The sequence below is a fragment of the Neophocaena asiaeorientalis genome, unplaced genomic scaffold (genome assembly GCF_003031525.2).
Source record: "Neophocaena asiaeorientalis asiaeorientalis breed wild unplaced genomic scaffold, Neophocaena_asiaeorientalis_V1.1 scaffold171, whole genome shotgun sequence".
Classification (NCBI taxonomy): domain Eukaryota; kingdom Metazoa; phylum Chordata; class Mammalia; order Artiodactyla; family Phocoenidae; genus Neophocaena; species Neophocaena asiaeorientalis.
Genome location: NW_020174013.1, coordinates 6,835,933 through 6,858,366, shown reverse-complemented (window position 1 = coordinate 6,858,366; position 22,434 = coordinate 6,835,933). Strand labels below are relative to the sequence as shown.

The 22,434-nt window shown below is 43.3% G+C and overlaps 1 protein-coding gene across 4 annotated transcripts in view; it reads left to right on the top strand.

Moving 5' to 3' along the window:
• Nucleotides 1-22,434, top strand: part of THADA (THADA armadillo repeat containing) — a 307,233-nt gene that overhangs the window by 212,849 nt on the left and 71,950 nt on the right. For all 4 annotated transcript variants that reach the window (XM_024753496.1, XM_024753497.1, XM_024753498.1 and 1 more), the window contains one exon: nt 15,121-15,215. In XM_024753496.1, coding sequence (XP_024609264.1) covers nt 15,121-15,215 — 95 coding nt within the window. The remainder of the gene's footprint in view (nt 1-15,120; nt 15,216-22,434) is intronic.

The window sequence follows — 22,434 nt, the reverse complement described above, 5'->3', positions numbered from 1 at the left end:
AAAAAAAAAAAAAAAAAAAAAATGGTTAAGATGGTAAATTTTATATTATGCATATTTTATCACAATTTAAAAAAATTTTTAATAACAAACATTAAAAAAACTCTTTGTACTCTATCATTCCTCTAAGGTTATTGTCCTGACTTCTTATAATAATTTTTTTCTTTTTTGCTTTGCTTTCTACTTTTACTGTCTACGCGTTGCCAAAAGTAAATTGCTTTTTGCCTGGTTTTGTAATAAGAAAAATATCTTTGAAAACATCATTTGTTAAAGGTAGCATATTTTTGTCACCTGAATAATCAGGCATTAAGTTTACCCTACCATTGTTCCATTACTGGCCACTCAAGTTTATTTCCCATTCATTCAACAAATATTTATTAAGCCCTGCTGTATGCCAGGCTATATTAAATACAGCAACTGCTTATTAAAACCCCTACTTTAGTGTAGAGAGGGCGACAAAACAGAGTCTCGTCAAATAGAATCATAGATCTAGAACTTTAGAACTGGAAAGAATCATAAAGTTTGTTGTAGTCCACTCCCATCCCCATGCATATGGGAAAGTTCAGCCCAGAGAGGTCGGGGGATTTGCCCATTTTCACACAGCTGACCAGGGTGTAACAACTACCTGACAACAGCTAACGTTTGTGGAGAGCTTAACTCCCTGCTCCTCATTGGGTTCTTTCCGCTGGACCACATTGCTTCCATCTATCCAGTGTTTTTACGTCAGGGCTTTGAATGGTGATAACTGAAGCGTTTTCTAGAACAGTGCTTCTCAGATCTGCTCATGAATCACCTGGGGGGCCCCTTAAAGTGAAGACTTTCCTTCAGTAGGTCTGGGGTGGAGCCTGAGATCCTGCTTTTCTGACAGGCTTCCAGGTGATTCCGAGGCTGCTGGTTCTGAGACAGTATTTGAGGGCCAAGGGTCAGAGAGTCGGCCCCTGTGAGCACCCAGCTCCACCCCGCCCGTTGAAATACTCCCACTTTCACACCCTCATTCTCAGGGCTTGTGTCTGGAGCTTGGAGCCGTGGGAGAGGGTGAGGCTCCTGAAGGCGTCAGCCCAGAATCCTTCCTCCGTCCACCTGGGATGACCTGCACCGAGGGGGACCGCATGGCCCCAGTGCTCTCTACGGGAAGTCCACACTCCCTTGTCCGGGCAGCCATCCCAGTGGACTCAGTGCCTGGGGTAGGACCCAGGCTTTGTTGGCATGCAGTGAATATTTATCATTTTGAAAAATAACAGTCTGATATTCTGGTGAGAAAAACAGCCTCTCAAGAATACAAGAACAGGTCCCAAGGTTACTAGGAAATCAACCTTGGGAAATAAATTTTTGACTAAAACAGTGCTGATGGAGAGAAGAGATGATGGAGGGAGCTTATGTTTGTTGAAGACCTCCTCTTTGTGCTGGATCTAATGATTTGTTACCCCAAGTTAATTCTTATTTGCAAAAAGTGTTAGTTGTATGATCCATGCACTTCCTATACAGCTTCCCCATCAGTGCTCCTGGCACCCCCTTGTCACTCCTCCATGTGCTTCTGCATCTCCCTAGTACTGCCTTCCCTGTCCATCCCGTTAGCCATACTCTCATGTGCTCTCCCCATTTTCTCTGCTTCTTACTGGTCCCCCCACTAAGCTGAGGTGGTGTGAACCTGGAAGGCCTGGGATTTAAATACATAAGGAAAATATGCTTATAGAAACAAAGCTAGGGCTGGCTTTTGTGTGGCAATCCCAGTTCTGCCACAGCGGGTTCTGTGGCTAGCTGCAGAAGTCCTGGTTTAGGGTTCTGTTTTGCTTTACAGCTGAAGACAGCAGTTATTTTCTAACCACCAGATTTACTCACACGAGAGACTCCACTTCCCAGGCAGGAGTCCTGGGACTTAGGTCTGATTCCATTTTCCCACTGTCCCTTAGCCCTTCCCAAATCCCTCGTGCCTTCTAGACCAGTCCTCTCCCCAGGCAAGAGGTCCTTCTTTCACAACTGCTCCGAGGGGCCCCAGCCCTTTGCCACAGCTGCAGGTTGCGTTTCATTCCCATGCTGCTGAAATGAATCCAGTCGGGATGGGTTGTTAAAATATTCAGATGATCATGTGGCACTTTAAGGCTATCATTTGTGGTCCCTGCCAAAACTTTAAGGGAAGCAAGCCTTAACAGGGATGGTTACTTACATAGCAAGTTTCCAGGCATTGCTGGGGGTTGGGTTTGCTTTGGTTTTGTCTCTTCTACGCTCTTTTTCTTTTTTTCAAAATAAAAGTTTCCCCAGTACTCCCCTGCCCCCTTTTTCATTGCTTTTCTTTCAACCCCCAGATTTTATTGGGGAGGGAGATTCTCATCAGGACCCCTCTTTAATCCCCCAGCTCAGCCTATTCAAAGTCTCTTTGAGCCTCACACATATTTGAATGGTGAGAGAAATGAAGTTGGTGTATTTTAGACCCAAGCTTGTTGACATTTGTTCACTTCCCTTTCAGACTTCTCAGGAATGTTCAAGGTCATGATATCTCGGGGATGAGATCCTGTTTGTATTTTTAAAAACAGAGAGAGACATTAAGTTAGCACATTTCAACCCAAAGCAATGGACAAGGTGCAAAACATTTTCTTCATTGGCTATTCCGTTTAAAAATATGTTACGTCTTAAAAGAATAAGCTGTTTAAGAAGTGAAGCTTGAGAATATAGGATATACTTCTTGTTGACAGACCAAGCTTATGGAAACTAGTCAGGTAAAAGCAGTCAGAAATGATCAGTATATTAAACTGTGCCTTTGAATAAGTTGCCCAAGATCAAAGCTTCTTCATATTGCGGTGAGAAATAAAGATGGTTTGTTTATGCAAGCGCACATCAAGAATTCAGCCCCCAGCTTTCTACTTTTAAATATAGAAATCTGCAGACCTAACCTAGAGGTAGTAATTAGTTTGATAAAGGGCTCAGAAATATCTGTCTTGTTCCACTTGTAGCTGTTGGCTTCCTGGGGTATTGTTGTTGGAAGATTTGGGCAGTGTTGTCATTGCCCGGCTTGCAAGGGATGCAGGCTTTAAATGGCCTCAACACATTTTCACAGTATTATGTAAAACTCTGATATAGTGGGTTATTATTTTTTTTTCTTAGCATGTGACATGCTTCATCTTTTGGGTAAATCAACACGTTGGTTACCTTCACTGAGCCATTCGCAATGAATCCAAGCCAATTCAGATTCACAGACAGTACAAAGCAGTGTCATAGGCACAGTGGGGAATATAGAGATGAATGATATTGTCCCTATTTCAAAAACCGAGTGAATAAGACAGGTGTGGATTTAAGTAACCGTAAAGAAGTAAGAATTTAGTAAGTGCTGGAATGAGGTCAGACTGTATCACAGGAGCCAGCTAGTGGGGGTTGGAATGTCAAGGATGTCTTGGAGAAGGGAGAAGTCTTTAAAGACTAGGTGAGATTTAATTGTTAGATACGGTTAATTCTCACAGATTGGAGAATAAGTGACGTTATAGCGGTATAGAGCCTGTGTTGCTAAGTAAGCTGTGAAGGTCTCATTGCCCAAGCGCAAAGGAAGGAATCCTAGTACAGTGCTCAGCGTCATGGGGACCACCTAGGCATATATAATTAAGTCTCTATTATTGTCAAAGTTTAGCTATGATCCAGTCTAGTTGAAAAGAGCTTATCCATGTGAAACAACCAACAATGACATTCATGTAGAATTCTGACTCTGTAGTACATATAATAAATATACGAATTCAAAAAAGAATGTGGACCGGGATAGCCAGGGAAGGCTTTCTAGGGGAGTTAGGTATTTGAGCAGGGTCTTAGAGCATGGGTGTGATTTGGAAACGCCAAAAGTGGTGAGAAAAGAGCATATCAAGATGGTGGACAGTACGTACAGTGGCACACTGTTGGAGAAGGCATTTGCATGTGGGCCAGTGGGGGATTAGAGCTGGAGAAGACGTGGTGTGTTTGGAGAGCAGTGCAAGATTTGATAAGAGACCAGTTGTGGCAGGCCTTAAATGTCAGCCAGAGGAATTTGGATCTGATCCAAGAGTTAAGAGGAAGTCAGTAAGCTCAGGCTTACACTGGTAAATAGGCTGCTGTCTCCATGCTCATGAGATACACTGAGGGGTGTGTTAAATCTTTCCAGCCTCTCTCAGTGATCGACAAAATCTCCAGCCCCTCGGGGAGGTTAACAAAAGCTCCCTAGTAGCAATCCACCAGCTCTGTCTGGCACTCGGAGGCCCCTGTGGCCTGCCTGGGCAGCTAGTGTTGGGAATAGAGATGCTGCTTGTATGCATTTTAGACTCCATGGCTATTGTCTGTTCAGCATTGCTAAGAAGACCGTAGAACCACACGTTTATAGCAGGAAAGGGAATTTAGAGACCATCTAATCCAGTGGAATCCTTTCTTCAAACAGAAGCTTAAGTGGAAGTTCAAGATGTTCAAGATAATAGAGATGGCAAATACGTTGCAAGTTGAGATGGGGGCCTGGAGGCCCACCCACATAGCTTCTCAGCCATTGGGAGCCCCAAAAGGGACTCCAGAGAGCACCCTGACTCCCTATTTCAAAACAGGGATCTAATCCAAACCACTATCTGTAGACAGGAAAATAGACACAAGGGGGCAAGTGACTTCTTCCTACTTGACAGATGTGTCTGGCTCCGAAGATAGCCCAAATTAGGGATGTACTCAAGAAATAGCAAATTTGTTTCCTGCCCCTTGATTCTCTCGCTTCCTCTGCTGCAGCCTGATCATCCTCACAGAAAATACCACAACCCCAGGCCCTTGAGCTGCCCTCCTTGGATAGGGCACCATGCACTAGACCTTACTGCCATCAAAACTTTGCTATTCTAGATTCCCCTTTCCTCAGAAATCCACTCTCAGCTGGCTGACTGCCACTTGGTATGACCAACAAATCATGCTCACATGTTACCAAGTGCTAATGTGTAAATAAGTTAATTCTTCTGGGTAGTACAACTGTTTTTCAGTAGTGATCTTCTGGAGGCAGTGCCTTTAACTCAAGTCAGTAACTTGGGGGCAGGCTTTCAGGCAGCACACAGACCTGGCGGGAGCACTTGTTGAGGCCTCACTTGACTTCCTGCTTCTCTGTCCTCATACTGAGCTGACTTAGCCTTGGTGCGTTTGTCCTTTGTGGCCAGCTTCGGGCTGACCCTAGGAAGACTTGTGGGACACGTGGGCAGGTCTCACGTGAATGGCCCAAGGGAGCGGACTTGAGAGAGACCCTCCGAAGCCTCATTGTCGTCCTTCCCCTCAGCTGCCAGTGATGCCCAGGCTTCCTCAGCGACTGGACTGTCCTGCGGGCCTCTGGAAATAGCTTCCCACGCACGTTCGGGAGCTTATTCCCCCTTGAGCCGGAAGGGACCCTCACCAGCCCAAAGGCCCTGTGTTCCTGGGTGACCACAGGGAGGGTCACTTGGAGAGGCACTGGGTGAGTGGAAAAGCCTCTAGCTGTGAATACACCTCCCTGAGGTTGAGGGAGGCAGGGTGCACTCGCGGGTAGTAGGTCTGGGTTCTGGCACCTGCTCAACTACTAACCAGTGATGTGTGGCCTCAAACTTCTTTGGGCTTCAGTTTTTGTCTGTAAAGTTGGAAGCTCCAAAATGTGCAATAGGTGAGGGTGGGGAAGGACACGGCGAGTAATGGGTATGCAGGTACAAAAGAGCTAAGCAAATATAGGGAATATTTATTGTCAGCTAAGTCTTTGTCTGCATCATCAGCCATGTTGAAGCAGCTGTGCTCAGAGCCTTGCTCTTCACCACACTGCTGACCAGGACACAGCACCAGAGTGCGTGGCTGCAAACCGAGATACCCTAATTGTTTGGCACAGGGTCTCACTTTTCATCTGATTGTGTTTGGGACACATGGATACAATTTGTCTAGAAAACCTTGGTTCTATTCTTGGTTTTTGCCCCGATCTTGGATAGGTCACTTGAGCTATATGAGCTACCTTGTTGATTTATAAAAATGAGAATAATAACGCCTACTTTTCTTCTCTCTTAAGAATCTTTTAAAGATAAAATATTTTTCAAAGATAAAACTTTTTTTTTTTTCTTTTTTTGCCGTACGCGGGCCTCTCACTGTTGTGGCCTCTCCCGTTGCGGAGCACAGGCTCCGGACACGCAGGCTCAGCGGCCACGGCTCACGGGCCCAGCCGCTCTGCGGCATGTGGGATCCTCCTGGACCGGGGCACGAACCCGTGTCCCCTGCATCGGCAGGCGGACTCTCAACCACTGCGCCACCAGGGAAGCCCGAAGATAAAACTTTTAATAAAATGCCGTTGATATTATTATTATTGCCAAGGCTAATTTCCAAGTGTGTGCTTTGCCAGGTTCACATTTACAGAGTTCTGACTGTACTGTTAGAAATTCCCACCTGTGATCTACATGCAGACTTCTCACGCAGCTTCTAGAAGTGTTCATTCACCTCACTTAATAGATCCTTTTTTAATAATTCTAGGGAGAAAGTAAGGCTGAAAAGAAAGGGGACTTCTGTTAGCATTTTATATAATAACCGAAGCTATATATCCTCCAAGCCCCAAACTGTGCAATAAAAGTTTTCTTGGATAATACTTTTCTCCCATAATTCCTAGCACATTGCTTATTAAGTTATTAACCAGCAATTCCTCTGGCAGCATATTAAACTTTACTTTTAAACAAGTCACAGAAGGGGGGAAACATGCATCTCTCATAAAAGGAATAAAAAACATACACCCTCTAAAACGGTTTCTTCAGGCTTTGAACAAATCCCAAGCCCCACACAAGGTCCCTTTTTCCTCATTCTGTACACATAACTTGAGTGTTAGTACATTAATGAGAAAAAGATGCCTAATAGAAAGATGGAAAAATATGAGGGCCTCTGGGGGTGTGGGAGGCTCCCTGGGAGTCCTCTGAAAAGGCAGGTGAGCTTTCATGGAGGGAAAGGCAAAGCCTTGGCGTTGAGCTTGTGGGGTTCCTCATGAGCAGCGGCACTCCCAGGGAAGCAGAGGCGGCTGTGGCTTCGACCTTGACCTAAGAAGTGCCCCAGGGCCTTGTGCAGACTGCCTGGGCCTTTGCGGAGTGCCGACCCAGAACCTTGGTAAAGTGATTATGGCCCCCTGTTTTCAGATTCCGTCCCCCAGCGACAAAATCAGCCTTTCCAGGGGCGGCCCCATGTGCTCTGTAGCACATGGCCAGACATTTGGTCCCTTTCTGGACAGACTGACAGCTCATGGTCTCTTGCTCTGTGCATGACGACTTGGTGAGAATTCCTTACGAATTGGCCAACCACCAGAGCAGGGCACGAAGATGGCTTCACTTTAAAAGGAAAATCCAAGTAGGAGGGCTCTGGGGCAGCATATACATGTGGGGGTGAGTATAAACACTTGCAAAACTCCAGACCAAGAATGGCTGGATGGAAGTTGGAACATAACCATAAAAAAGCAGCTCTGCCGTCACCTGCCTCCCCTCCCCCAGGGGAGGGCAAGGTAAACGAGCAGTCCCGGGTAGCCAGTCGGGGCCTGCGTGCTGCTGCCAGCTGCCCCTCATGCAGATCTGAATTCTGGATGTTACAGCGGGGGAAAATAACTTGTTTAAAAATATATATTCTGCAATTCATGACCGTTTGGCATCTTGGTTTAAACAAATCCCTTATTGTTTCTCCAGGAATGCCGTATGATGTTTGCTTGGCTGGGGGCTGTGGTGAAAATGGAAGTCAGAAGGGAGAGAGGGGTTCTTTTTATTTAATTTACACTTCCACATTTATATGACTTAATGTAGCCTGCCTCAGAGAAGTACCTCCTGCCTCCTAACCACAGCAGCTCTTCCTTTTAAAACCAAATGTAGGGAGAGGCGGCGTCTGGTCTGCAGACGGCTGCCCTGTCGCAGAGTCTCAAACTGCCGAGGACTACAAAGATGGCCAGCGGGATCTCTGGGAGACCAGAGGAAGGTCAAAAAAATAGCCCGTCAGGTCAGCCATTCAGACTGTCCTCAGAGGCTGTTCTCTAATGGTTAGTCAGGGAAGGTTTCCTAGAGGACAGACTTTGAAGAGAGTTTTAAATACAGGACGCGGCGTGGCTAGACATGTGTCCAGTGGGGGGCCGTGGCAGGGCGTGGGAACACGTTATAGACTATTTCCCTCCTCCCTCTTCTACTACTTTTCTGCTCTCTTTACCTTCTCTTCTCCCCCAACCCCCGGCCCGGCTTCTCACCTGCCTTCTCACCTACTTTCCCTCTCTTTTTTCGGGTTGTCTTCTTTCCAGCCTATTTCAGGCCCGGTGGTGGTCCCCGGGATATTGCTTCATTAACTCCACTGCTGGCTCCACAGTGAGAGGCTGCTCGTGCTTTGTACTCATTGCGGTGGAGACCAGAAGTGACCTGTGTAGGAGTGAGCCCACGTAGGAGCCCAGATTAGAGGAAGAGCCCACAATGGGCTGTGACCCAGAGCCATTCTAAGCCATCAAGCTGGCCAGCTGCACCTATTTCATCTTCTGGTCTTCATTCTTCCCGGCATGTGGCAAGCATGTTCCCGCCTTTGTATCTTTGCTCCAGTGAACTCTCCTGCCTGGAATTCCTTCTTTCCATTCACTAGCCAAATCCTTCCATGTCTCCAGACCCCTCCTCCATGACATTCTCTAAAACTGTTTTTTGTGTGTTTTGTTTTTCTCCACATACCCCCCCACGCACACGCGCACATGCGCGCAGCCATAAGCTCTTCAAGGCCAGAACCTTATCCCCTCCCTCCATTTCTGTTCCAAGTAGGATGTCCCCCATGGTGCTTAGTAAAGGTTTCTAGATTCATAAAGTTAAGCCATGAGTCTAATCAGGATTCTGTGGGAGTAATTCCCTGGAGACTGGAGTGACCTTAGACCCTGACTCTGTTGAAGTCCAGATATGGTCTCCGGACTTAGAGACCTTAACAAACGCTAGTGGCCTAAAGCCAGAACAGCTGTTTTCAGCCCACTGAGTATGGCAGTGAATTCTTCTGGAAGAGTTTTGTATGTCCAAAGTGAACTGTTTCTTCCAGGGAACCCACCAAGGCTTCATGCTAATGAGCAGGGATCCCAGCCTTCCAGCATGACTTGGATCGATGGGGTGCCACTAGCGCTTCAACCCTTTGGAGCTTTTGGAGCTCTTAAAGGTCACTCCTCAGCACTCCCATTTGGGGCATGTCACCCATCCACTGTCGTTTCCTGCTGTCCCTCCCCTTCCACATCCTCTTTGCACTTCTTGTTATTCTTCAAACATGTCACATGCTGTCATCTTTGGACATGGTGCTTCCTCTGCTGGGGTCATTCTGTCCACGGTCTGTCTCCCAGACTCCCCCTCATCCTCCAGCTTTGCCAAGGCACTTCTGGACTCACCTAGGCATTTCCCCCTTCCCCATCCTTAAATTTCACTCTGTCAACCCTTCCTTTGGGCACCCACCCATCATACCATATGATTGGTTGTGTGTTTCTGTCACTAAACTAGTGGCTTTCAAGGTTTTCTGACAGCCACTCACAACAAGAAATACATTTTACAGATGACTTTGTACTGTGTGTGTGTGTGTATATGTGTGTATATATACACATATATATACATATATACACACACCTATGAAATCTTGTATAGTTTGATATTTTACTGTCTATGTAACATATGAACAGTCTGCAAAAAAAAAAAAATGCAACAGACAGAGAATTTACTCAAGATTTATTCGAGTATTCAATTTTGGGAATGTTAGCATTCGACATATCCACCATCATTTTGGATATCAAGCATACCCCACTGATACCATTCAGTATAATAGAGGGTGACTTATAACCTGGAAAAGAAAAAGAAAGGAGTTAGACTAAATCAATCAATATTTTTACTTAAAATTATTACATTTTATAAATTATACCATATCAAAGATAATTTATTAAAAATTCTTTCTGGGCAAGGATTTTATAGAAATCCTGTGTATAACAAACAATTTAAGGGAATGATGCTTACCCTGACTGCTTTATTGTACTGGATTATATTTTCTTCATCTCTCCCTCCTTCCTTTCCCTAGCTAGCTCTCTCCTTCCTCCTCCATCCCCCTCTTCTTCTTCCTTCCTTTCTTTCTCTTATGCTGGTCACCACCTACTAGTTTATTTCATAACTAACAAAATGGGTCATAACCTACAGTTTGAAAAACACTATTCAGGACTCTAAGTTCCTTGAGGGCAGTGACTGTGTCGCTGAAGCATTTCATCTTCATATTTCCATACCCTGGCACTATTCCTGGCTCTCAGTTTCCTCTTAGTAAATGTTTTCTGAATGAATGGGCTGCAGTTAAAAAGCTCTGCAGCCACTGGAATTCCGGAAGGGAAAGGAGAAGTGAATAATTTATCACAGACTTCCCAAGAGCTCCTGCTGTCCTCTAGACACTAGGGCCATTGTGGATGAGTCTGGGAAGCCTTCCTGTCTCGGCCCTGCCTTCTGCCTCTCCCAACTTCCAGGAGAGAGGGCAGGAGGTTTAATGAAGTTCAGAGATCAGGTTCTCAGGTGGGTGTTTGTCAAGGGACAAATGATAAAAAGAGTGGAAGAAAGAATTTTAACAAGCCCTTCATTTCATTTTATATATGTAAACTTAGTCCTCGTAGTACCTGATTCCTGCTACTCCTTCTAAAACCACTATTATGCTGTTTTTCAGCCCATCTGTTAGACCCTGACCACTCCTGACTTTTTTCGAACACTCTAAATCTTTATTATACCATGGCCCATGCCAGGATTTTTCCATTTGGGGGAAGAAAAAAATCCCCAAACCCACCAAAACCCTGTGGCTTGGTTTCCTGTCCAGCTGGCTTGCTCTTTCCCAGGATTTTATTCCCATCATCAAAGTGGCTTGACAGACAGAGAACAAACCTCTGGCTCACCCTGAACTCACAGCGTACCATTTCCAAGTCAGAACAAACATCAAGTAATAGGGAGAGAAAAAAAAATTATTTTCCTGACTTAGAAGCCAGTTCAGAGTGAAGCCCAACTCTGATTCCAGACGGTGATGTTCTGAGGCTGAGGCTGTGGCTGTCCTCGAGGGTGGAGCCTCGAACAGTGGACTCCAGGCCACAATTTCTCTCCGAGTCAGTCTCAAAGGAGAAACCACGGATGGGACTCCTTTGTAGCCCCAAATCCTCTCTGTTTCCTGGAATCAAGAGCAGCAGCCTTTGAGGGAGCCTCCCATGATCTCGTTAGACTATGTTAGACTTGGCCTAGAGCCTCACAGTTATGGGAGCAGTCAGAGTGGTCCCTGCGGTGTCCCAGGAGGCCTGCAAGGTCGGCAGCCTGTGCCAGGTCAAGAGAAGATGCAGGGCTTCCCTAGTGGCGCAGTGGTTGAGAGTCCGCCTGCCGGTGCAGGGGACACAGGTTCGTGCCCCGGTCCGGGAAGATCCCACATGCCGCGAAGCGGCTGGGCCCATTAGCCATGGCCGCTGACCCTGCGCGTCCGGAGCCTGTGCTCCGCAACGGGAGAGGCCACAACAGTGAGCAGCCCGCGTACCACAAAAAAAAAAAAAAAGAAGATGCAGAACACTTCAGCCTGGCAGGGGGCTTTAAAGATTGCCAGCCTTTCCTCCCTATTCATTTAGAAATTAAAAAAAAATATATTAACCTAGCTAAAAATCTCATGGAAAGTAGGCTTGAAACCCTGTAGGGTCAGGGGTAGGAGGGGAGGCCCCTGAGTTCCTCCAGACTTGAAAGTCAAACCAGTTTCCCAGAAACTTCCCTTGATGGTTCCGTATGGCTTCACCAGCAGAAAAACATCTAGGGTGAGAAGCTATGACTCTATGAGGCCAAATGGAGCAAGGAGCACACCGAGGAGCACCAGTTAGCACGGAGTATCCCATCTCCTGAAAGCCTGGCTTGCCTCACTCTTGTTTCCACCTTCTCAATACATTCTCTGTCTTCCCAGACTGGTCTCTCCAGGTCCCTGGACAAGCCAAACTCATTTCTTCCTACATCTATTGCCCCCTCTCAAAATCCCCTTCCTTGTCAACTTTGTCTATCTAAATTCTTCCCATCGTTCACAGTCCGGTTGGAATTACATCTTCATAAACCCATTTCCATGTCTCCAGTCCACCCTAATATGTTCTTTCCCTTAACTCCTTACATCCTGTCCTGAAGTTTGTCTTTGTTTCTGTCTCCATAATGAGACAAAACTCTCCGAGGTCAGAAATCATTTCATGTGCATCTCTTCCCAGCACCTAGCTCAAAGCTGGATGCTCAGGAGGCCTTCCACCTGCTATCTGCAGACCATTTATTATTCAGCCCTGTGCTTCATGTCTGATAATTCATTAACCCCTGGCATTAGGTTTTCTTGCTTTCTTTCTTGAGTGACCATTTCTCTGCGGGGAGGGGAGGATATCCCACCTGTTACACAGTGGAAATGCCAGAACTGGAAATATCATTAAAGAAGTTTTCATAGACTGTGGGCTTTTCAACTTCACAGGTCAAGTTATGGACTGACCTGGGGAAAATTGGATAGAGACAAAAGATAGGGGTAACATTTGGGGAGGGGGAATTCCAAATAGATCAAAATGTTAACAAGAACAAAAAAAGGAACTGTAAAGTACTAGAAGAAAATATGGGAAAATTTAAAAATGTATACCTATATTTATCTTGGAGAAGGGTTAGAGTGTTAGCATGACGTAAAATCCAGAAGGCATAGATAAAAATATTAATATATTTGACTGCATAAAACTAAACATTTTTGAATTGCAAAAAAATATAAATAAAGTTAAAAGACAGATGATAAACTGCAAAAACATATTTGCAACACATGTGACAAAGGGCAGATTTCCTTAATATACAAAGAGCTCCTACAAATCAATAAGGAAAAGACCAATAACATAATGGACAGGAGATTTGATTACAGTTGACAGAAAAGGAAATTCATATGAGAAGCATATGAAGGGATGGTTAACCTCACTTATAATAAAATAATTGTGACTTAAAACAATGAGATACTATTTTTCACTTAGCTTGGCAAAGGTCTAAAAGTTTAATTACTGTGTTGGTCAGGTTGTTGGTGGGTGGGATTCTTACACACTGTTGGTGAAAGTATAAATAGGTACAGTCTCTTTGGTGAGCATCTTATCAAAATCAAGCAAAATTTTAAATGTGCAAATATCTTGATCCAGCAATTCAGCTTTTAGGGATTTCTCTTTTGAGTACTCATTCATATGCATAAAACTCATGTACATATATCTTTATTGCAGCGTTGTTTTCAGCAAAGTATCTTTAACAATCTGAATTATTTCAGTAGGGGACAGGTACATCCATGAAATGGAGCAGTTCACAACCATTTAACAAATAAGGCAAGGGCTTCCCTGGTGGCGCAGTGGATGAGAGTCCGCCTGCCGATGCAGGGGACACGGGTTCGTGCCCCGGTCCGGGAAGATCCCACATGCCGCAGAGTGGCTGGGCCCATGAGCCATGGCCGCTGAGCCTGCGTGTCCGGAGCCTGTGCTCCGCAACGGGAGAGGCCACAACAGTGACAGGCCCGCGTACCGCAAAAAAAAAAAAAAAAAAGAGTTAAATAAGGCAAATCTCTGTTTTTAATAGAATGATATATCTAAAATATATTAGCAGGAAAAAAAGTAATACTCAGAACTTAGTATGTAGTAAACCACTACTTATATAAAAATAAACAAGTGGGTAGCTATAGATAGATGCTTGTAAATGAATAGAATGTGTCTGGCAGGGTATACTGTAGAAAGTAGTAATAGCGGTTGCCTCAGGGGAATAGAACATGTGGGTAGATGGTGGGGGCATGGAAAAGGAACTTTATTTTTACTGCATACCCTTTTGTACTGTTTGAATTATTTTTATACCATGTGCATGTGTTACCTGTTTTTTAAAACTAATTTTTTAAAATAGCCAGGCGTAGGTATGAAATTAGGCCAAATGTGAGATACACACATAAACTAGTAGTTATGTCAGGGAGCAAGCAGATACTGTAGGTGAAGCAAGTCAGTGGGACAGAAGTGAGGCAGGTCAACAATGGGGAGACCTTGAAACAAGACAGTTTTAACTTAAAAGTATCTGATTTGCTTTTCATGCAAATCATGCGTATCCCTAGGATATGGGCAGTTCAGGACAGAGTGTGAATAAACTTTAGGGAAATGGTAAAACTGTTAATTTACAGGGAGTGAGAAGGATGGATTGAGGGATCAAGCCAGATGGAAATATACTAACCAGAACTTGTGCCCTTCCCTCATCGTAGGTCGGAGGCAGGGGAGCAGGGCAGGGAATGTACCACATCAGTGCTCACAGTGATTCACCGTGAGGTGAGGTGATTAGGGTGTCAGTTGTACACGTTTAGGAATCTGATTCAGGTCACAGAGATACTAAGTGGCAAAGCCAGCTTTCAAACCCAGATCTGTCCCTACTGTTTCTACTGCTTGCCCTGAGTTCTTAGTGCACCAAGGAGGTTTGGGCCCTTTTCATGGTCAATATGAACTGTGGCTCAGAGCCGGGGACTTTCGGTGCTGTACTCAAAAGAAGGTCTTCATTCTTTTTTATCTAGACCCCCTAAATTGGAGCCCACTTACTTTTTCCAGCGTGTGGTTCAAAGCGTAAAAAAGAGCTGCTCCATTTACTGAAAAAAGAAAAAAATCTCATTTATCGGGAAAGGAATGTCTGTTGCAGCGTTTGTTAATGCTGTTCGCGTGTTTGTTTTTTCAGCTGGTTATTTTAAGTCTGTAAATATGGTTTATCACATGTGAGTGCAATTCTCCTCCGAAATGCTAAATCAGTGATATTCATAACCAATGATTTTCGCCCTAAATTTGTCCAGTTCAGAGGAAGATAACAGAAAATGGTGTCGTATTCCCCCCACCCCCTTGTTTCCAAATAACTGGGATCAGATATTGGTTGTCGTCTGTTTTCAGTTAATTTTCTCTGGAGCCAGAGCATAGAGTTTTCTCTGTTTCGTACACTCACAGCCCCAGCCTCCACCATATGCACTAGGACTTCATTTTCTCCTTGACTTGCTCCTGTGTTCTCACCATTGGTGACTGTCCATCATTTTTACATTCGTTACAACTCTGAGCCTCATGACGTGCCTCGTAGAAAATACCCATTTTCTCTTTTCTGTGACTCAGGCTTCAGAGAGAGAAAATATCAATTTATTTTCTGTTCTTTACTTTTCTAGGCAAAATCCATGTTTGGTGACCAGAGCTGTGTATATTGATATTCTCTTCCTGTTGACTTGCTGTCTTGACAAACCCTCAAAAGGCAACCAGCCAGGTATGAGTCATATTTATATCATATTTTGGAATGATTACAGGTCTTTGAAATGTAGGTAGGGTATTGAGCGGCTCTACTACGCACTCCCCCACCTTCTACTTTTGCAGGACTAACCACATATCAAAATTAAACATAGTATCATACGGTTTCCTCATAGAAGCTTCCCAAGGAAACTTGTCCTTGTTTAGTTGCAAGTTTGTTTTCTATTTGGTCATTCAGGGAAGAGTCTGGACTCTACTCAGATACCTCTGTATTTCTGAGACCTTGGCTCTTTCCTATTTCGTGCATTTTCTTTGAAAGGTCATCATTTTCAATAACTCAGAGTTCATTCTGTTCCATTTTATAGAGATAGCCTAGTGGACTCATTTGATGCTGGAGCCTGGATATTTGAGACTCAATCTCAAATCCACCCCTGGCTACCTTGAGCTCTGACTTTATATGTGTTCCCTGGTGTCATGTATATTTCCTGGTATGGGCCCCAGATCCACATGCAATTGTTCTATTTTCATCATGATTCACAAAGTGGTTTTCTTAAAAGGGAGAGGGGCAGCTCCAAATAAAAAAATGTTTTGATGTGTTTATATAAGAGGCCTCAGGAAGTGCTGTACATGAGTTCCAGGCCACAGACTGAAACTGATTTTCATCAACACAAACTGGAATGCAGGGTAATGAGCCTGCAACTGGTTAAAATCAGCCTCTTCTAATTGATTAGGCCTGTCTAAAGGAGGCTACAATTACAAAGTCAGATTTTGAGTACAAGCAGGCCAGGCCTTTCCTCTGTTACATTTAGTCTGTCAATGATTTGTTGTCTTCAGTAAATACATTCAGGCTGTCAGAGTCCAGCTCTGTCCATATGGAACCCTGTTCCCAAATTCAAGCCAATTTAAAATGCTTTGGGGGGGAGGTGCGAAGCTGCCTCACTCGTATCAATGCATATTAGCCCACAAGGCCCCTGTGGCCATGCAGAGGTAATAAGAACACACCTGGACTTTGATCAGCTCCACGTCCCTGCATAGGGGTAGCTGTTGCATCCTTTTGGTAGAAGAGGATCATATAGTTTTATGGCTGTGAAACACTTCTAGTTTATACCTCTTACCCCAGCATAATTATTAATAGTGCCCCTTTTACTCTTGAAAGTGTCCAGGTTTGCACAATAAATCACAGGTCACCCTAGCTATAAGGGACCTCAGGGTTGCGTCCACTTTATTTTACACTTGAGTTAACTGGGGTCCAGAGATTTTATATAAAGAGATTATGAATCAGGTGTTACCAAGTAAATCATGTGGGGTTTCTACCATTTTTGTATTTCAGTTCAAAATTTCATGTAGGTTAGTGATACTTCTCTGCTTAATGTCTAAAGAGCCTTGTCTGTGAAAGAGTAGCTCACTACTTACAAATCCATTCACTGTTCCTATCATAGTTGTGTGGTTGACTATACTCATTAGGTTTTTCTGAACTAAGCGTTTCTTGGTGTATTCGTACCATTATTCCTTGTCTGGAAGGGTTTAACCCTTGAATGTTGTAAAATACCCTTCTTTCTTCTCCAATTGCCTGTCCTTTACTGATGAGCTAGGTTCCTCCATGAAGATGACTTCGGCCTTTTGGAATCATCCTTTCCACAAACTCTTGCATTATTTAGCGTTTGTGCCCCAATTAAATGTGATCACAAGCTGTTGTTTATTACTCAACGGTATTTCACTTGCATTAATGTATTATACCTCTTAGAGTCATTACTTTTCAGAGGAAGATATGCAAGGGGTGGGGCACTTTTACTCTTTTTCTAACATGACAGCTATAGCTCTAAATATTTAATCCTGCACTCTACAGTATGGCAGTCACTAACCATATGCGGCTCTTGAACAACTGAGATGTGGCTGATCGAAGTTGAGGTGTTCTATAAGAATAAAATACACACCAAATTTCGAAGACTTAGTATGAAAAAAAGGTTAAATTTCTCAATAATTTTTACATTTATTACACATTGGGATGATAATATTTTTGATATATTTGTTTAAATTAAAAGTATCATTAGGGTTTCCCTGGTGGCGCAGTGGTTGAGAGACCTCCTGCCGATGCAGGGGACACAGGTTCGTGCCCCGGTCCGGGAGGATCCCACATGCCACGGAGCGGCTGGTCCCGTGAGCCATGGCCGCTGAGCCTGTGCCTCCGGAGCCTGTGCTCCGCAACAGGAGAGGCCACAGCAGTGAGACGCCCGCATACTGCAAAAAAAAAAGTATTATTAAAGTTAATTTCATCTGTTTCTTTTTAAAATGTGGCTATCAGAAAATCAAAAATTACATATATGGCTCATATATTCCTATTGGACAAGCGCTGATTTTTTCCAGTCCTTTGGGAATTGCCCTCGTAAACCACAGGATATATATGTATGTGTCTTCTATATGACTGTATGTATTCATATACTACATCCACACAAATAGTGGTAGCAAATTCTCCTCCTTTGAGGATGAATTAGATATTTAGAACTAACCAAATGTCAAATAAAATGGCAGTTAAGGTAGATAGCACTGTTTAGGATAAAAGTAAACTGTGAGCTTAAAATAGTTAAATCGATTCTTGTGTGTTTCATAAATTATTTCCAAAGGCAGTTTGAGCAATAGCTAAGTGTATCACCAAACAAGGTGATCACTTACTTGGATGTGTAGATTTCAGTATGATTTCTAAGTATTATTGTGACAGTTTTACCTTGTAAATGCCTTGAAAGAATGGATCGTGGTTAGGTCCTGTGTCCCCCAACTAAGCAAGTAGTAGGCCTGCATTAAATGGATTTGTTATTAACTGATTGATTGAAATGCAGAATTTTCCTCAGTTTTTAGAATAGTAACAGGTGTCATCAAGATACAAATCTCATTTAAACTCATGCATCAATCACACGTGAATTCATTTTCCAGATTCAAATCAAATGTATATATTATGTGTATATGTTTGTAAATACACATCTATCTACCTCTAAAGCTCACAGAGCTCAGAGTAGGGAGTACACTACATAGGCTTTAAAGCTAGATCCCTAGGTTTGAATCCCAGGTCTGCCATTTACTAGCTTTCGTGACCTTAGGCAAGTCATTTAACCTCTTTGAGACACTTCTCCTCAATTGTAACTGGGGATATAATAGGATCTATACCTTAGAGTGGTTGTCAACTAACACGTGTAAAGTCCTATGTAAAGAATGTACTTTGTATGGCACAGAATAAGTGCTCAATAAATTTTAGCTACCATTATTATTATTATCATCGTTATAATTATCACTGGCTGGAAACTATGCATCTAATCCAGTTTCCTGCAGCCTGGCAGAGTTATGGTCAATCCCTCACATTTACAACTCTCCTCATGTTCTTCAACATTTTCAAGAAAGAAGAAATGCCTGCTTTCCTCGGAAAACACTGAAGCATACCTGGCATGGAATGTCAAGAATCCACTTTGGAATCCACTTGATTAGGGATGCTCCTGCCCCTCTGACTGATCCAGAAAAGGATCATCTTGTGGTTATCGTTCATTATTTTTTTGTTGTTCATCAGACATGACATGCTAACGTCAGACAAGTTAAGCACCTACATCTGGAGAGACACATGATATGTTTGGGGCTTATAAGTAGGTCGAAAAAGGGATTACAGATGCTATAAAGGGAAGTGTGTATGGGATACACTGGAGGCACTAAAGAATGAAAGGTCGTTTCTACTTGGGAGGACAAGGAAGCCTTCATAGAGGAGGAGGTAGTTGAGCAGAGTTTTGAAGATGAGTAGAAATCCACCAGATGGGCAAAGGACAGGTGGGTAGTTATAGACAGAGGAGGGAGCATGTCTGCAGCCACAAACGCTCACGTCAGCACAGCTTTCAAAGAACTGGGACAGTGCGATTGCAGTGTTGGGTTCAAGGACAGGAGGTGTGACTATAAGTGAGGCTGGGAGGCGGGAACTCAGTCAAGGAGAGCGGCATGGTCCAAAGTCTAAGGAGCTCGAACTTGACCCCGTAGGCAAAAGAGATTATCGGAGGATATAAGACAGAGGGTAGGGTCACGTGGTTTTTAAGACAGAGTGACATTTTCTGTGCCCCCATCCTTAAAGGAGTCTTAGGATCCTTAATGGAGCCAGGTTCCTTTGCCACGGAAAAAGAATGAAACTGTAAATGCATTCATGGAATGTCAGGGCATTGTCATAACCATCATTGAGAGTTTGGGAGATGGGGGGTCCAAAGTGGAGGACTAGAGTTAAAGGCAGTACAATGCTGAAAATAGTTGTTTTAGCATGGTGTGATTTTAGGGGGATTTCTTCCTCTTATTTTCCATTTTACCAATTTTACATAACATAATTCTGTTTTATTCATGTGTGTGTATATACATGTATTTCAACAGTAACTGTATCTAAATATGAATCTTAAAGGAGATTAATTGTTCTAAAAGAAAAGAAGTAATGTCAATTTCTGGGAAACTTTTTTGGATGGAGGAGGATCTGCCTGTCTCCTCTCAAACACTATTCTGTAAGTGACCTTGGACGGCTATTTCTACCTCTAAAATGTCTTAGAACATTGAAGGGCTGGGGGCATAAACAATGAGAAAACCAGTGAAGGGGAAAGGCAGAGAAAATGATTAGAACAGCTTAAGATAATGATGTGTTTTGTGTAATTCAGACTTTTATCTTAGTACTTCCCAATCATTTGAGGTTTCCTTAGCCATTAACTAGGTTTTAAAAATTCCAAATCTGGGGGTTTTGTTTTGAGTTTTAAAGTGATTTAAACCCACAAGGACTCTCTGTCCCCTGTATTCTTTTTCCTCTTCTGAATCCAGCTGTCATCATTAGTATGTATCAGTTTCCTGCTAGAAAGAAAATTATAGTCCCCGATTGGAGTTGGGGGGGTGAGGAAGAAAGAGCCTAACTGCTCCAAGGACTCAGAGGCTGGGTTACAGGTCTGGGCAGGGACAGGGAAATGGAGAGCTTTCATTCTCATTTTAAACCCATCTTAAAGTATTTGCTCTCAGGTTGGAAATTTTCCATTGAAATATCTGTTTACTGAAATACTATCTGAAACTTGACTAAATATTTACTCCCTTTTTTCTGAGAGGTGGACTTTCTATTTCTCTCTTATGCCCACACCCCTTAAATTTGTGTTTTTCACAGCTACTGAATTGAACATTTTCTTTTACCAACTGTTTAAACAAATATTTTACCTATTTGCACTGTCTGACTTTCAGTTTAAGTTCTCTTGGTGGGTTTATGAGTGGATTTTTCCTTTCCTAGTCTCCATTTTACTAATTTTATGTAACCCCGTTATTTCTTTTGTAATTATGTGTTACATATTAAAATATGAATCTTGAAGAGGATTAGTTATTCCCAAAGAAATAAAGAAAGGACATAATGACAGTTTCCAAAAAGTGTTTCAGGTGGAGAAGGATTTGTCCATCCTACCCACATCGTGTAAGTGATCTCAAAAGGCTGTTTCCCTACCCCTGAAATGTATATGGGAGGCCCATTATATTCTAATTTTTAGGAAACATTATTTTCAGTATCATCGCCCTTGTAGGGATCATAAAAATTATGGCCAATGTGTACGGAGCACTTAACTCCATGCCAAGCACTGTGCCAAGCATTTTGCACGCATTAGTGAAGAAGGTACTAGTGGTTCTTCATTTTAGACGTGAGGGAACTGAGGAACAGAGAGAACTGCCCGACGTCACTTGTACAGTAAGAGAGCAGAGCCCGCGCTCTCCAGCCACCTCCAGCGTGGACCCGCAGCACACTCAGGCCTGAGTCAGGAAAACCACTCCTTGTCTCCGGGATGATGCCTTAGAGCCCTATGTTGATTCAGCTTCCTGGGCTTCTGCCCCTGCTGCAGAATCCCCGGGCCTCAAAGAGGGATCCCCCTTCCCAGTAGCTTCGCAATCACATGCTTTTATGGGGACTTCCTTGCCTGCACTGCTATCTCCCGTCTCCGGAGTGTGTGGAATAATATGAGAGCGTACCCAGGGCTAGTTACTAGAAAGAGAAAGCTTAACGCTCCCGGGCAGCTACCTGCCCTTTTTCCCTTTGAAAGTGGACCTACAGCCACTGCATGAAAGACTTCCTAATACCAGGCTGCTGGTAACCGCATTTTGTGGTTTCTTTGTTAGTTGGCATTTATAGTTCGGATCTCATCATTCTGCCAAGTGCAATAAACATTTTGTTTTAACTAGAATGTAACTTTTATTATTGTTATTATTTTTCTTCTAAATGCCTTAAAAGTGACCAGCTTGTGAGCATGAAGTCAGGATCCCTAAATAGTCTGAATGCCAAGTCAGTGTGCCTTGTAGATCAGTACAAGATTAGAAGACAGGCTCTCATTTTTTACTGCTTGTGTTTATATCATGGAAGTTCGGTAACATAAGCCCTCCCAAAGGCCAGCTTAGATGTTGATGGTGGTTAAGTGGTAAAAATCTGTGAGAAGCATTCAGTGATGCCTTGTATTTGTACTGCCTTGAACATGAATAATATATGTGTGACAAGAATAAATATAAGGTCAATGATTTTTTTTGACATATTATAACTTCCTTTACCTAAGTTCCTGGGAAATATAGCCAAACAATTACAGAGAATAAAAACATTGGCAACTTACAAACACCTGCTTTGATTATTTGGTCTAATTAGGTTAAATTTAACCAATCCCATCTGAACAAATTGAAAACAATTCTTATCTGTTCCCGTGGTCATGCACTTTTATCGGTGTTGGATGCAGATGTGTTTAATATGACACAGTTGATGCTATTCTCTCAGCTCTGGGTGGGAGATAAAAGGGAATTGAGAACATATTTTTAGAGTCTTCTAGGGACTTTGTATTTATGGGTCTGCAGCTATGAAATTTCAAAAAAAAAAAATAGACTTTGTTATCAATAAGTTAGTTGCCTTTCTCCAAAACACTGGGACTGTCATTTGAACTGTTGCTTTTGCCAAAAGTCTCTTTCCCAGGGAACAGTGAGCTCCTAAAATGAGCAGATGATTCCTAGCTACCATTCAGAAAGAATAATACAGGATGTGTTATTAGATTGCTAGGTTCATGTGGTATTGACCCCTTGTTAATTCCAAGCTGAGTACAGTGGCCCACAATTCTTAGAATTTTAGAGTTTAGAGATCATTTCATCAGTAAGTAGAGTGGAAACTGTAACAATTAAGTGACTTGCCCAAGGTCACACAGCTGGTTAGTGAAAAAGTCAAGCTTTCCTGGCTCCTGGTCCAC